At 38.4% G+C, this 16,789-nt stretch overlaps 1 protein-coding gene across 3 annotated transcripts in view; it reads left to right on the top strand.

The window, feature by feature from the left end:
- Myo81F (unconventional myosin 81F) overlaps window positions 1-16,789 on the top strand; it is a 333,460-nt gene that overhangs the window by 149,744 nt on the left and 166,927 nt on the right. For all 3 annotated transcript variants that reach the window (XM_083137796.1, XM_083137797.1, XM_083137798.1), the window contains exon 3: window positions 14,257-14,319. In XM_083137796.1, the coding sequence (XP_082993922.1) occupies window positions 14,257-14,319 (63 nt within the window). The remainder of the gene's footprint in view (window positions 1-14,256; window positions 14,320-16,789) is intronic.

Below are 16,789 nucleotides of genomic sequence, written 5' to 3'. Positions count from 1 at the left end.
ATTCCTGAAATCTCCCTCTCGAACCCGAAAATCTCAGGAAGTTGCGCCTGAGCTTAGTTTACCTCCGCAACCAGTCTTTACCAGATGGGGAACCTGGATATCAGCAGCTATATATTATGCTAACAACCTTGAAAAAATCAGTGAGGTGATCGATGCTCTTCCAGAAAATGAAGCGGCTTCATTTCGTGAAGTGAAAAAAACTCCTGTGCTATTCAAGTTTATTTTTGCACATTATGGTGCATTGTCAGAGACAATTACAGTTATAGCATCCATGAAAATCTACGAGGAATCTATGCAGCAGATGATGGAAGTGCCAGGAGAAAAGGGGTGAGCTGTTGCGGAAAAGTGCAAACGGGTAGTGAGTGCAAATGAGGACTTGAAACAATTGAAAACAATTTGTGATATTCTAAAAGGTGGAAATGCTGTTACCAAAATGAGTCCAGCTACATTAGCTTGTTTTATGTATGCTCCAATAACTTCTGTCGAAGTAGAAATATTATTTTCTATTATGAAAAACATTCTCTCTGATAGACGACTATCAATGAATGATGATAACTTAAAAAAACACCTTGTAGTTATGTGCAATCAAGACGGAGAAAATTGAAATGCTCTTCCCAATATAGATCTTAACATTTTGCCAGAAATTATAGATAAAAGTAAGCGACTTCCAAATGTGCCTTTTTTTGGTTTATTTTGCCTTTTTTCATTTTTTGTGCCTATTTTCCACATTATAAATGCCTTTTTGCGTGTCTATTTTAACGAAAATAAATGCCTGAACTTCCGGGCTCTAATAATAATATTGTTTAATATCGGTAATAAATAAGATTTCTCTACTAAATTTCTGAGTGAGAGTATTAGGAGAGGCAACTCCCCCCTTTCCCCTCATGCGCATGCCTATCGTGATCATGTGGTGTACAAGTAGAGGAGAAGGTCTAAATATGGGCGAAGGTTTAAATATGGGTTTAGGAGTTATCAGCGCTCCCGGGTTGCTGCAGCCTGGCAGAGGCTTTTGGAACTGGTTATCTGTCAAGGACAAAGGTTGCAGCACCAATTCGCAAGAGAAAGTGGTGGTCAGTTTCGGCCTTGGACGCTGTTATAGAATTGCGACCTCCGAAAACTTTTTGCAGGGTTATGATATTAGCGGTACATAAAACAAGTGTGGGCTTTTATAATGCCATGATTTGTTTGTGAAATAAGTACCAAAGAGAGCGAAAATAAATCGAAGAAGAAAAATAGCGTGATGGTCTAAATATGGGCTATGACATTAGGTCTAATGTTGAACAAAAATCACATTTTGAACAAATATTTGGATGTTTTTTCTTAATTTCGATTTTTCCCATTCCGCGTGATTCTCAAAACAACAGATTATTCATAAATATGAATTTCATAATGTTGTAGCGATAAATGACTGGTTTTTTTTTTAAATTTGAATTGCTTTTTGTGATATTGCCACTAGTAGCCCATATCTAGACCACAATTTTGAAATACATCATTTTACCATTTTTTGGAAATTGCTTTCTTTCAAGAAAAATGGAGACCATCCATACTTTAGCATACTATTACATTTAAATATATATTTCATAGATATGCATTTTAAAGGCAGGTGCTTGATATATTAATTTTTTCCTCCGAAAATGACAACATAAAAAGGGGGCTCATATTTAGACCTTTTCCTCTATTGCTCGGTAAATTGTCCACGGTTACTTTCATTTTTTCTTGCAATCCACTTGTTTCGAACGATTGTACTGTTACGTGAGCTAGTGTAGAAGTTGTCAGCAGCTACTTATCGTTTTTTCTTAGCTTTAAATTACAATTCAAGCTACTCAACGTTTTTTAAAATTTGAATTTAAATTTAAAATGTTGGGTTCATTTTGGCTATTTTGCACTCGTCACTTTGTACGAGGCCCAGGCCCTTACCATAACTAAAATAACAGGACTCTAATGCCATATAACAAGACCTCCGATTTTTAGGTTCTAAAAAGTGTACTTTTAGGTACTTAAAATTGGCTTTAAAAATCGTAAAATAGGTTTCAAAAACCCTAAACTAGGTTCTAAAAAATCCTAAAATAGGTCCAAAAATCTTAAGTTAGGCTCGAAAAATTCTGAAGTAGGTTCAATCAGCCATTAGCATATTTTTCAAATCCTTTATCTCTCCCATTCTTGAATACTGCTCCCCCATCTGGACTATGGCTTCTAAAACTAATCTTTCCAGAATTGATTCTGTCCTCAGCTTTTTCCTCGCCATTGCTCGCCATAGAATTCCTTCTCTCAGACACCTCCATAAAACAGATATTATGTCTACTTTGAAGATCCAGTCACCACACACTCGTCACGAACTAGCAGACAGGAAATTTTTGCATAAAATCATTAATGGCAAAATTAAAACCGAATTCCTTGACAACCAATTTCATCTACGAGTACCCTCACGGCCAACCCGCAACGTAAAGCTCTTTCACATTCCCGCTACAAGGCTCTCTCTCCTACAGCGGTCACTTTACTAAAGGCTCCCCACTTATATAATAACCTGGCTGTAAATACCGATATTTTCTTGTCAGAACACAGGTTCCGACAATCGCTAAGAATGTACGTGTAACAATTTCTTCTTTTCGTCTGCCATCTTGTATTTTTTTTTTTGTTGTTGTTATTTTTTATTTTTATTATTGTTTTTATTTTCTTCTTGTTGCTACAGTTTCAGTATAAAATGGTATTTGAGTACTGTATCTGAAACTTTAATTAAATAAATAAATAAATAAATAAAATATTTCAAAATAATTCCTGAAAAATGCTGATTAGGTATAGTCACTGGTAATGAAAATGGCACACCTATATCCTGAAATACGCACTATCTTGCATAACATGTGTAATGCCTAACCCTACGGCCATGACAGAACTTAATATTGGAAATTTGCTTTAAAATCAACTCTTCGCCGTATAGTAAGGCTAAAATATTTTACACGTTAACCACAGTCACACTCCGCAATTATGTCTGTGAGCATCATCTTATATGCTCAAAATAATCTTTCGACAAAAACATAGTCAGTGGTGCAAACTTCAATGCTGAAATGTTAGTTTGCAAGGTGTGAATGCCACAAATCACCGAAGTGATCAGACCATTTTGGATTTTACAGGTAACGGTGTCACCAGACATTTTGCTTTGTTTAGAGCTTTGAAAAATCACCATGGAATTGGAGGAAGGGGAATCGACAGAGAGTACGTTTCAAACACGTTCGTCATAGAATTTTTTCGTGACCAAACAAAGTAAATGCCTCTGTGTGACATAAAAATCCTGTAAAACCTTTAAAAATATATAAAAACCTAAACAAAAGGCTTTATTTAGGCACATAAACCTAAAATAGGTTCTAACAAGCAAAATAGTTTTTTTTAGGCACTATACAACTTCATCAGTTGTTGCGTTTTTTAACGAAATGCTGACATAACTTATTATTTCTTACATACATGTAAAGGAAACAGATAGTAACACCATTAAGCCTTGTTTCCATGATATGAAAGAACTCAATATGCTGACCAAGGCATAAATTTATTTCATTATAAAACATAAACTAAACGTAACGTTTCAACCTTCTAGCAAGGCCTTCTTCACACTCTGCACCAAGTACAAATGTAACAAGGTACAAAACAGGACGATGCATATACACAAACATTACTCCCCTCCAGACAATTAGAAAGTTGTTCCGGAACATTCTAGCAGGTGGCTTTCCCTTGTATCGTCCTGTTTTGTACCTTGTTACATTTGTACTTGGTGCAGAGTGTGAAGAAGGCCTTGCTAGAAGGTTGAAACGTTACGTTTAGTTTATGTTTTATAATGAAATAAATTTATGCCTTGGTCAGCATATTGAGTTTCTCAGAAACAAATAGATTAAATACCTAAAACCCGAGGTCTACATATAACTAAAATCTTAAAAAATTCTGACTTCGGTTAACAGCTGAGGCTGTAAAGGGACACTCAGCACACGTAAGGACAACACACACACACACAGTCCTACGAAGATTATACTGGCCGTAGATTCAGTCAGTCAGCGAAATGCAGTACAGGGTGTACTACGTTGAAAATCCCCCTTACCCCCCTTCCCGTTTTTTAAAATTCCTGAAACTCTCAAGAAAATGAGCGTGGTGATACACAATTTGCATACTTATGCGTCCCACTGTACGCGAACTGTTGTTTAGCTTATTTCCTGTCAATTATAAGTTTCCTCTGTGCTTACATTTTCTCTGAAAATACTCCAGCTGTTGGTGCACCTCTTTTCGAAACTTGACACGTTCTCATCTTAAACAAAAATAGTGGCATATCGTGGAAAATATTGATCATTTTGTCCTTGAACTGCACTGATTAGTTATAATTACAGACCTCAGCCTATCGTTGAGACGAGGATTTATGAGCGTTCTCTCTATATAAAATATACACATTGCCTGATTTGACATACTTAACGTAATTTAACATTTGAAGTTGTATGCGTATCGCACTCTTCTTCCTCAACGTCCCGGCGGTTGTCAGCTTGGGCTGCACGTCGCTTCACACTTCCGTCCTTGACTCGAAAAGGGCCCGACGGTCAACCTCCAAATTTTGAATCCGGAAGTAACCAATCCCTCTGTTAGAATATTTGATCGATCACCGCCATTGGCTCTAAATTTTTCCTTATTGCAGTCGAAATCCCAAACGAAAATCCATAGTTCCAGATGGTTGCCAACTTAACAATATTGGTTGGAGTCAGTGGCGGCGATTGGGATTCAAAACTGGGGGAACAAGGACAGATTAATTTTCTTTAGGTAGATAAGGATTAGCATTGTGCGAGGGCAAAAGTTGCGAAAAGTGGTGGTGGGGGGCAACTGCCCCACCTAATCGCCGCCACTGGTAGGAGCCATATAGTTACACCTCTTTTCTTCGGTTCTTACAGCATTGCGTTTGAAGGAAGAAACTTTTTTTTCTTCAGACTTTCAATTTGAATCATATAAGACATGCCTGTCGTACAGAAAAATGCACGCACACATATGTATGTGTATAAATAAATAAATAAACTTACGATAAAATTCTCAAATATTTCAAGAAGCAGGTTTTTATCAACATCATTTTCCAAGATGATTTTCTCCAAACATTTGGATGGCGGATGTGATTCACCATACCACCCCCCCAAAAAAAACATATATGAACATTATTTTTACCTCCATTGCCTGTACTAAGTGCACGGCATCTAGACACGACCCAAATAATACAAAGTTTATTGCTCTTTGTTCATAAGCATGCGTTTTTTAGCCCGTTCAAACTATTCTGACGTTGCGCTGTAATATATTATTTCTTAGCGTCATGAAAATGCCATTTTCGGAAACTTAATGACTTGCTACTTTATCTAAAAGGTATACGAAGTGCATTTTCGTCGCCGATTTTGGCGAAAAGCGCTTTACTTTGGTGCAAGTAACATTCGAAAAGGACACAGCATCGAGCTCCAATGTAAAGCTTAAGGCACCCAAATGACTAACGAAATTCTCTGAGAACACAGCTATGTTGGCGCCGCCACCGGGAAAGTTTGGCAGTTACAACTACAAGTATAGTCGACGCGCTAGTTACGTTAACGAGCGGCTGGCTTTGAAGTCGACGGAGCGCGCCCACCAGCTCCAACAATACATTCACCGCACGGTTGAGACTCCACGTGGAGTAGACGAGCAGAATGACAGCTGCGCCCATTGGCTGAAGGTTGAGTGTGATTATTACTATTGTCTTAGACTGTTGCGGAAATTCTGGCGTGAAGACTGAGAATTAATTTTTTGGAGGAGGCGATGTCCACCGTTCAATATCAACAGTAAGTCTAAAATTGGCATGAAAACTTTGGTGCTAGAATTGAGTATTAAATTTAAAGGGGGAAATAGGAAGCTCTTGATAAAGTGCTACATCTTAGATTGTCAAGGGATTTCTGTAGTGGAGAGAGAGTTCCAACATTAAATTTTGGAGACTGTATTTAGCGATGTGGTATCCACACGTTTTCGACCCCGAACGTGCCAGAAGAGAAGCTGGAAAAAAGTAAATATCGCGGGATCCTAAGAATGCATTGACACCCCATCAAATTAACATTCTTGAAAACCTGCGAAGAAATGGATGCAAACATTTTCTTGCTCACTTCGCTCGCATTCATCTGTTACTGTGCGGGAATGCGTGTTTGGCGCACTACTGACGCGAGTTTCAAGTTTTATGCTATACCTACATTACAAGACATAAGCGATATTCTTGATATTCATTAATAACATTACTTCTTAGAAATATAATGCTTAGTGTTGGTATACTTCTTAATTTAAAGCGGGTGCATCTTTTGAAACAATAATATATCGGATCCGCATTTCTAAATCTTGTCACAGGCAAATTTTACTTAAGTTAAATTTGCTCTGAAGATAAAATCCACGTAATTATTCCTATGGGTTACAAAAATAATTATATTTACCCCCAAGAAAACTGGGGGGGGGGGGGTTAGTACTTTGAAAGAGGAACCGTATTATCGTATTATCACTCTGAGCTTAGGAATTTTTAGCTAGGGTTCTGTAATGTCTCGTGAATGTCTAATTGAATCGGTCATACGGCTAGCATGTTATTTGGATTGCCAAGGTTGTCTTACGTTGTGTAACAATTTGTGTTAAATACTCAAATTGTGAGTTTTATAAACCCACACAAAACACCATTTATATGCATATTTACATAATTTAATTTACTACACTTAACTAATCAATGTGCTAGCTTTAAGTTTATTTTTAAATCGAACAATTAAAAAATATGGACAGTTTAACATGGTATTTCTTTCAAATATACATAAATTTATTACGTATTCATCCAAATTATTTTGGAGGGGATTACGATTAACGGTAATCAAATACTTTGTGAGGATTACGATATGATTTGGGGAGACGCGTGATATGATTTGGGGGAAAGAGGACATATGACATGATTTTTGAGGGGGATGCGCCATTGGCCTTGGGGGGGATGGCCACCTCTGCTTACGAGGATGAAATAAAGGAAAGTGACGTGAAATAATAATAATAATAATATAAATAGAAATAAGTGAAAATTAGTTTTCTGTATTTTTCCTTCTTTTTAGAGGTAATTGTTGGAGCTCTCTTTCAATAGGGACGAAGCTCTTGTGTTGACGAAACCAATTTCGCGTGGTTGCGAGGTTAGGCTGGGCCAGTGGGATGAAGGTTATCAGTGCAAATCGCTATCGGGAAGCCACTTTGCGTGATCGTCTGCCCGCCCCTATCCCCGTGCAGCTGTTTGCAAGTCACGTGATTTTCTGCTTAGGGGAAGGGGGAGTGTCCTGTGGGGAATTTTTTCTATTTGCGTGTTTTCTTCTGTTCGCAACGATTGTCTTTTATGAGGGTGGACACGAGAAGCAATCAGCTGGTTAGACAGCACTCACTAAGTCTGCCATTTTTTCCTGTCGCCAGTGTTGCCATATTAAGGATAATGTCACTAGTTTATTTTGACACTCCGGAACAGCAGAGATCTGAGTATGTATTTTTCTGTCTTAAGGCTAATCGTGGCGATGAGGATGAATTGATATTGATAAACGAACACTAAATCTTCGGTGACGTGATCGGGTGTCAACCTTTCAACGCACTTGACGGTAATTAGCATGAATGTGAAATTTTAGCTTTGTGTTCTTTCGTACTTTCTTCTTTTCGCTGTTGTACGGTTCGCACGTGATTCGAATCCGGGGTCTTAATATTTTTAATTAGTTTCATGTTGTCTGGAACCTGATTACTCATTTTGGTACCCTTTTTGGTATTTTGGGTCTTATTCCCTCTGTCCTTGTATTTTTTTTTACCTAGCGTCGCACTTCTTCCATTTTTGGCTAAACGCGACCATGATGGGTCGTGATTACCAGGCCGGGACTCGAACGGGGGACGGCCGACCTCCGTGGCGGAGTGGTTAGCACAGCGCGCTACAACACCAGTGGTTCCGGGTTCGAATCCCGGCATGGGTGTTCTTTGTAAGTTTCCCGTTATAAATATTATCTCACTGTCACTCATCCTGATCTTCGCGATTAGCCCAAAGTGGCAGAAAAGCGAAGTAAAATAAAGCAAATCAGTCACTGGCGAGATCAAATATCGAGCACTTATCGTGCTCGGATATCGATCCGGCATTCTCGTTTTCACAGTTCACTTGTTTTACGAATCCTCCAACAATTTCATCTAATCATGACTCATCAATTTCGTTCTCACTACCCAAAAGTAACAAATAATAAAATTCAACTGACTAAGAAAACTATAGTGTGCCTTAGATGGGCAGGCCGTGTGGCAGAAATGGGAGAGGAAAGAAGAGTTTACAGGATTCTTGTTGGGAAACCTGATGGTAAGAGACCTGTAGCAAGGCCAAGACGAAGATGGCGGAATAACGTTGAGATGGACCTAAAGGAAATCGGTAGGGATGGAAAAGATTGGATTGATCTTGCCCAGGATAGGGACAGATGGAAGGTTTGTGTTGCTGCAGCCATGAACCTTCGGGTTTAAGAAGCTAGAGACTTAGTTAGTACTCCTTGATGGCGTAACGGTAATGTCCTGGCCTTGTAATCAAGGGATCCCCCGGTGGAGACACACAGTGGTTCGTAACTCAACACCAACTCTAGGTCCCACACTCACATTGCAATTTCCGCTGCAAAATCCATTAAAGTCGAACTTGCCCTCTTTCCTAAATAGAAACTTGTAATAAGTTTAAAGACATGCGATTAAGAAATCGTTCGACTTCTCTCCTTACTTTCGCAAGGACCCACTCTTCTTCGCAGCATCCGGAAGGACGTCACCCAGGGCGTCTCATCTCGTTGGCATCCAGGTGGCAGCTGGTGTAATGTTGAATTTAGAGCCAAAACAGTCAGGAGGAATGTTTTTGATTTGGGGAGATACGAGGTTCACCATCTCTCTCTATACACACACATAAAAGGGGGGGACCTGGGGCAGAACGGGGTACATAACTTTCAATGCAAATAAACATTACACTATTAAATTTAAAACTATAAGTCACTAATGGATCTCTAATGCAAACCTTTAATAACCACAATACATTGAAAAACTTTACGAATATTAAATACATATTATTTCTTCAAAAATATAACAAAAGATGCAAATTGCTTCTGCTTTTTAGGCGGGGTAGAACGTGGTAGCCTGTAAAAAGTCAGTTTTATGATGCACAAAATTGACAAGTTAGTACCGCTTCGTCGTTATCACTGTCTATACCAGCACACGAATTCTCTGACCGCTTTTTACGTAGAACACGCACCATGCAGCCTTCCGTCGAAGCTAATAAAATTATAAAAATTGAACGTTTATATTTTCGCGTTTGAGAATTCCATCGTTGGATAGTGGATATGTGTGGAAAAGTAATGAGATATTTAATATTTATACATGTCAACAGATGGCCATACGTCTAATACATATGCAAGTCCTTTCGATTCAGTTCCGCGAAAAAATATATTGTGCTAAATTATTTAGAAAAGTATACATTGATGATAATACCTTTAGACGTACTTAACATTTTATTAGTAAATTGAAAAGTTTAGTACCAATTGACACTAAATGGAAATTCAAGGGGGTATAATTTGTGAGCCTTTTTTTAAAAAAGGCCTTCGGAGAGGTTAATTATTCTAGTAATATCTGGACATGAATACAAATTATGTAGTTCTGAATTATGTAACCTTCTCCACTCACCTGTCTCCTCATCCCTTTTAGGTCCAAATATTTTCCTAAGGATCTTATTTTCAAATACTCTCAATTTATGTTCCTCTTTCAATGTAAGGGACCAAGTTTCACACCCATATAATACTACAGGCAAAATTACTTTTTTGTATATATAAACTTTTAGTTTCTTAGATATTAAACGAGAAGACAAAAGTTTATGAAGAGGGAAGTAACATGCATTTCCTGAATTAAGCCTACTTTTTATTTCCTCTTTAATATAATTTTCATTTGTTAATATTACTCCTAAGTATTTGAATTTGGAAACTGGTTGAAACGAGTTGTTATCAGTAATTAGATTTTGATTATTACCTAACACTTGGTTTCGGCCTGTAAGCATATATTTAGTTTTCTCTTTGTTAACTTCCAAACCTATCTCTTTAGCAGTTTTGAAAGATATTTTAGTATTATTCTTAATTGTATTTACATCATCCCCTAATAAGTCTACACCATCTGCATATGCTAACAACTGAGTCACACCATTTAATTTTAGTCCTTCGTTAGTTTCTTTTACCTTCCTAACAGCACATTCTAAGGCAAAATTAAAGAGCAATGGAGATAATGCATCTCCTTGTTTTAACCCATCATGAATTGTAAATTTGTCAGACACATTAATACCCACACGAATTTTACTTTCTGTTTCACTGGTGCATACTTTTATCATACTAACAAGCTTCTTAGGTATTCCGAACTCTACTAATATATTGTATAATTTATCTCTTTTGACCGAGGATATTACATTATGTTGTGTTTATTCTTTAATTCCCTTGTGGAATTACTATATTAATTTGTATATGTGCATACATATAGTCTGGCATTCTTGACAAATGCAAAATTGAATAGATTATGCTCATCTCCGTCATTGCATCCGATTCTCACATCTTTTGCCTATTTTTTGCCCAATAGGGTTGAAAGAGTAGTGCAGTTTCGTTCCTGCAGAGGAATAAATCGTCCTTGCAGCTTCCTCTCGACAGGCGCGCCATCTATGTTTCCTTTTTACGTCCGAATTAATCACCGGATGCAGCGGCATTTATTTGGGCACGTTCTGAAGCTTCTTTAAGATTCCGCGGCTACTCGAAAGACGTGATGAGCACTTTTTATGGCGGCTGAACGTTCCGCGGCTTCAAGTAGGGCTCTTTCCTACTTGCTGCTCCCTCGCTACTCGGATGTTGCCAACTCTGTGGTGTAGTCACCACCAGGGATTCAAGGACCAAGCACAGTGGCGCAACCGCAGGGGTGCATTGCACCCCCCAACCTTCGACGGAAGTCGATTCTAGGGGGACAAACGTTGACGGCCAAGGGCACCTGCAGAGGGGGCGCAGAGGAGCAATGCCCCCCTCGATTTCAATTTTTTCTCAGTGTCGTGAAGTACAGAGCTGTAGCTAGGGGGGTGGCGGGGGTCGGCAAAGGGGGCCGAATGATCTAAATGAAAAAAAGTGTGAAAGAAAGAATGCCTTTGCGCCCCGTGATATTATTTGCGCCCTATTAGGGGCAAATAGGGGGCAAACATTGATGGCCAAGGGCACAGAGGAGCAATTGCCTCCCTTGATTTAAAATTTTATGCAAATGAAAATACACTTCGTAAAATTTTGTTGCTCGCTTCGCTCCGAATGCCTGCTTTTCTCAGTTTCGTCAAGTTCAGAGCGGGGCGGCGGGAGTCGGCCATGGACGTCGAGCGATCTAAATGAAAAAAAAAAAAAAATGTAAGAGAGATAATGCCATGGCGCCCCGTGAAATTATTTGCGCCCTATTAAATCAATATTTTTGTCAGTTGCAAAAATTGGATCTAAAAATGTTCTTGCTCGCTTCGTTCGCAATATATTTATTTTCTGTAATGCATTTAAATAATATGTGTTGTATATATGTATTGAATAAACTTTTGAACACGTACACAATTTAGTGTTAGCATGTTGCATAATATGTATTTTCTTCTTCTATGTCGCTCCATGTTGCATATGTGTAAAACGTATCTTGAACGTGAAACTTATATGTTATGTACAAAAAGAATTATCTTCGGAATGCATTTATCATTCATTTTCTGCCATACAAAAATGCAGCTTGTATGCTTGTTTTCGATTATTAGCTAATATGAAATTGAACGTGTTGAAAAAATATTTCAAATCTTTTGTTCCAATAAAATGCTTTAGCACGGACTTCTACTCCCATTTTACGTAATTTATGAGGATAGTCACGTCTTTAATACTACTACTACTACTACTACTAGTAGTAGTAGTAGTAGTTGTTGTAGTAGTAATGTCATTATTATTGTTATTATTATTGGTACGTTTATCCTGGTACTTGCCCCCCCCCCCCGAGACAAAAATTCGTGGTTGCGCCTCTGACCAAGCGCACTATCAAGTGAACCCTCTCAAGGGAATCACAGCAACTATAACAAAAATTAGTCTCGGTGTTTCTAAGATACTAATCTCCTTCTCACACACAATATGTCTTATTAAAATTAACATAACAGAACTAATAATATGATCTATGTATATTTTTCACGAATATTTAGGCTATTTAATTTATTTATTTGGGATTACCGCTTTTTGTAGCTTTTTCCATTTCAATGTACTGTACGTAAACCTATAAATTTCCTTTTTACTTTGTCTACATTATTTTCTTAAAGAAAACTTTCCACTATTATTACAATTACTTTTCTGCAGGTGTGTTTCACGTACGTCACAGACTGTTGTATCGTGGCTTAGAGCAGCCAAATTTTCTAAAGAGAGAGAACAACGTATATCCGACTGTGAGGTTAGGTTCATAAACCAACGATTCCAAACTCTGTGGAAGAGGAATTGCACAGTTTTATAAGTGTTTTGCAGAATGTTTCTCTTTCCTGTATATATCTATTCTTATATTATTAAATACATACTTAGCACATATATGATGTGGTGTATGCCACATATACAATTATACCCTGTCCAGGCTAACTGTGGAGCATGATCGCGCATAGCGAGGAAAATCTATTGGCCAGAGCGAGGCAGTTAACTACTTGTTTTCGTTCGCCTGCTCCAGGGTTAGCTGGGACAAAGTATAGCGTTTCGTACAATTCGATGCCAGATATATGCATACAGGTAAGTGCTTTTCCACATCAATGATTGGACTATTACCAAAATTCCACTGGGTAAACACCAATAATATTAAATATATAAAATACAATGAATCAGTACAAAACATTTGTTCATGGACAGTGGCGGCGATTGGGTGCCAAACCTGGCGGTAGGGGGCAAGTACTGTTTACTTTATCTTGATAGACAAGGCTTAGCATTAAGAGGCCATACTGCAGTGGCAAAAAGTGTGGGGGGAGGGGCAACAGAAGGCATTTCCCAAACCTTAGTTTAGATTTACGTCGCGAACTAGTGATAAAATTGAATCATGGTTTAGCAACACTGCGTGGTGTAAAATTGGTACTTCTCCACTCGACATGTTTCTGATAACAAGATGGTAAGCCGCGAGCCAGACGAACAACTAAAAGTTTGTAATCGCAGAAGGCATATAAAAAGTAGGCTTGAGTGCTTCTATTAGTTTTTTCTTTTATTTTATCTTGTTCTGAGGTTGTTTTTATTCTTGACGGAGGAACATTATTCAATTGTTCAATTCTTGCCTATTTTTTTAATGTCCAAATGGCGGTAACTTTCTCGAACTTTAGAGTTAATCCTCTTTTCGGGAACTATTTCCTCCTCGAGCGGACAATAAATCCTGTAAATGAACTTTTATTATGAATGTGCACTTTACATGTGACATTATTTTTATATTATTTTTATAGGTGCAAGATCTGGCAAATATGCCGGTTGTGAGCTAACTGAGCATTTGCATGTTGGAGTATTCACTCTGTTCTAAACTGTTTCGTAACTTCCAGTTAAAGTTCTCTGTTGAAATGATCTCTCAGTAGCCAGGGAGGTCTTAGGACGAGTGTTATTGATTCTAATCTTCCTTTCGTCCAGCTTTCCTGAGAGAAAAGCCATCGTTGAAAATGTTAAAATATGTCATTGGCTGCTTAAAAAAGGAAGATGCAGTTCACTGGCGTTGGGCATCATCTGGATTTACATCTGTTTTTTTTTTTTTAGTAGTCAATGTATGCGACTTATTAAAATGGAGGGAGATTGGAAAAAAATGAATGGTGTTATATCAACCGCCAGCCTATCCTTTTAAGCGAAATGCGAACAACCGCACAATATGCAGCCACCGAGGCTCGAATCCTGAACCCTTTGATTACAATGCCACTACATTATCGTGGAGGCCCCGGAGGCCCCGATGTAAATACAGTCGAGCCTTCTAAATTGTTGTGCAGCTGTTCATTCAACGGCTTCCTTTGTAATGTTGATGTCCCACATTCGCAAATTTTCTTCCCGTGTTTCTTCTAAGTAGATATGTATTACAGGAACTATCATCATTATGAGTGCTTATGTATTTATACATTGACCATAATATTTTTTACATGCAGAGACTACTGTGAAAATACATTGTTTACTATTATTGTGTGTAAAATGATCTTTTTTATGTAATATATTAGCCTTAACTATGAAATAGACCTACACAGGGACAATTTTAGTTGCTGTCAATCCATACAAGGAGTTGGACATTTATACATCGGTAAGTACATAAGTTATTTAATAATTATTTAATATTTTTAAATATATGAACATTTAGGTATTATCAATGCTGTGTACTGAGATTTTGTGAATGTGAATATGTTGTTGTCCCTTGATAAGGCCTTGAAGTGGTAGAGATGTCTCCACCATATTTTGCATTCACTGAATATTTTTTTCTGCGAATGAGCATGCTGAGAGACTCCTCACGTCGGTGTAGTTGACGAGGCTGTGGCGACAGAACCCACCGCTGGAATAATTTATCTGTACAGAATGTAATGTAAATTGATGATATACTCTTGTGGACAACGTTAAGTAACACTTTTCCCTGAGAAAGATCAGAAATTCTCCCCCCTCGTCTGTTTGAAGGCAAGAGATTCCAAATATAGTCGACGCGCTAGCTACGTTAACGACCGGCTGGCCTTGGCGTCCACGGAGCGCGCACACCAGCTGCAACAGTCACATTCAACACACAGTGTTGCCACACATCTACTCTCCATATCTACTCTACGCCACCTTGTCCCTCCGCGCACAAGCACCTTCCCACGGTCTCCACATTGAAGTTGCAAAGTACGTTAACAGCGCATCCGCAGTCATGTGACTGAGACTCCACGTGGAGTAGACGAGCAGAATGACAGCTGCGTCCATTGGCTGAAGGTTGAGTGTGATTGGACGAAAACAATTCGCCCGCTGTTTATTCCAATCCACGTTCGTGGCGGCGGCTTTCTTCAGTTCTTCGACGTTAACGAAGTAGACGCGTGGACTATACCCCGACAGATTCTCAATTTGCTTAGTCATATTGAAATTCCGTCACTACTTCGTTACTGTACAACCAGCGGGGTTCTACTGTTACAGAAAATGGTCTGTCTGTTTGAAGCCCGCGTTATGTTCATATAGGCTAATCGGAACTTAGACCCACAACCCAAGGTGGGATTTAACACAGATTCCCTTGATTACAAGGTAACCACAACACCGGTCGAGTGCGGAACACTTCCAGCTGCTACCACGTCGCGAAAATAGGTTGCTAACAACCTAAACCAGGCATCCTAAAATGACAACGTAGGCATTGTTAAAATTCTGTGAAAATAAAACTTCCTTTGTTGATTATATATGTGAAGTTATTTATTAATTACAATAATTTAAAAAAATATATCATAATAAATAATAAGCAATTATTGCATGAGTGTTACACACATGTTTTACCATTCACTAAAACTCGCAAAAACAATAATTTTTCATTAATGCTTCCTTGTTTATAGAAGTGTAGTTGTTCATTAATTATAATAATTACCAAAATTATCATTTCCAACCAATTGTGCACTCCCGCTGGCATGAGGGTCTCAAATAACACGTATTCAAAAATGGTGTCTGATAGGCTCACCTAGTGCCTTTTGCCTTCTATTTACATTACAGTTATATTTTATGAAAAAAAGTAGGGAACACCCTAGGGAACATCAAGTTTATTTTCAATTTTTTATAAAAATTTTCAGTTGAAAAATCGAAAACAAATTAAGGTAATAAGTCGGACAGCCAATTCCTTGCTTGAAATTCAGTGTAGCAACAAAATAGTTACTTGTTTTAACTTAATATTACATATTTTTATCTCGATTCAGAAACGTGTATGTAGTAGATAACAGAGGGAAGCAGAAAATAAATGCCTGCAATTTGTTCCAGCAGAAATCCGTCATAAGTACGAACCTTAATCTCTAAAATAATAGACTTATATTTGTCTCGAAACGGGCGACATCTTTTGGCAACAAAAAGTAGGAAACGAAATGTGCACGAGTAAACTTCTAAATAAACGTAGATGTAGCATTTAATCCGATTACACTGCAACATTCATTCTCTTTAATTGGCCACAATGAGTTTTTGAAAATTTCATCCGTTACACCGTGTTAGTGAAGTTATTTTTACTCGCTAGAGGGAGACCGGAAGTGAAACTCTCTCCATCCCCTGTTCAGCGGGGACAAGCTTCCTGGTTTTAATGGAGGTTATGTTGCTGAATTATGAAGTCGGCAGAATTTAGAAGAGTGTAGTTATTATTTGATGTGAATAGCGTATAACTCAGTTGCCCTTCTCGTTGCTATGTCAAGGGCGGAAGTAGCTCTTGCTGAATGCATTTGATTGTGGCGGCGCTTGTACATGGGCAATGGAGGTTGTATTTTCTGTAATCGAAGGCGATTGGCAGATAGAGTAAGCTCCCAAGGTCAGATGCGTATGGATTTGGCATTTGTACTCTATCTCGGGAATCTCTGGAGCAAGGCATAAAGGGGAGAAAGCGAGTGGCAGTACGCGCTGCTGCAAAGGCTGGGAACTGTAATCCCTTTTCTCCCTCCAGGCAATCCTGTTCTTTCACACTCGTTCATTGGTCGAACCCTCTCGAGTCACTACTTGGCGCAGAGAGTTGTTTTCGTTCCCTCGCTCCAAAAATTTCCGGGACAGAGTATAGTACAGCAAATTACCCCCCCCCCCAA

The sequence above is a fragment of the Lepisma saccharinum genome, chromosome 16 (genome assembly GCF_977018435.1).
Source record: "Lepisma saccharinum chromosome 16, izLepSacc3.1, whole genome shotgun sequence".
NCBI classification, from domain to species: domain Eukaryota; kingdom Metazoa; phylum Arthropoda; class Insecta; order Zygentoma; family Lepismatidae; genus Lepisma; species Lepisma saccharinum.
The sequence above is the reverse complement of the archived record's forward strand: the minus strand, read 5'-3'. Positions and strand labels throughout refer to the sequence as shown.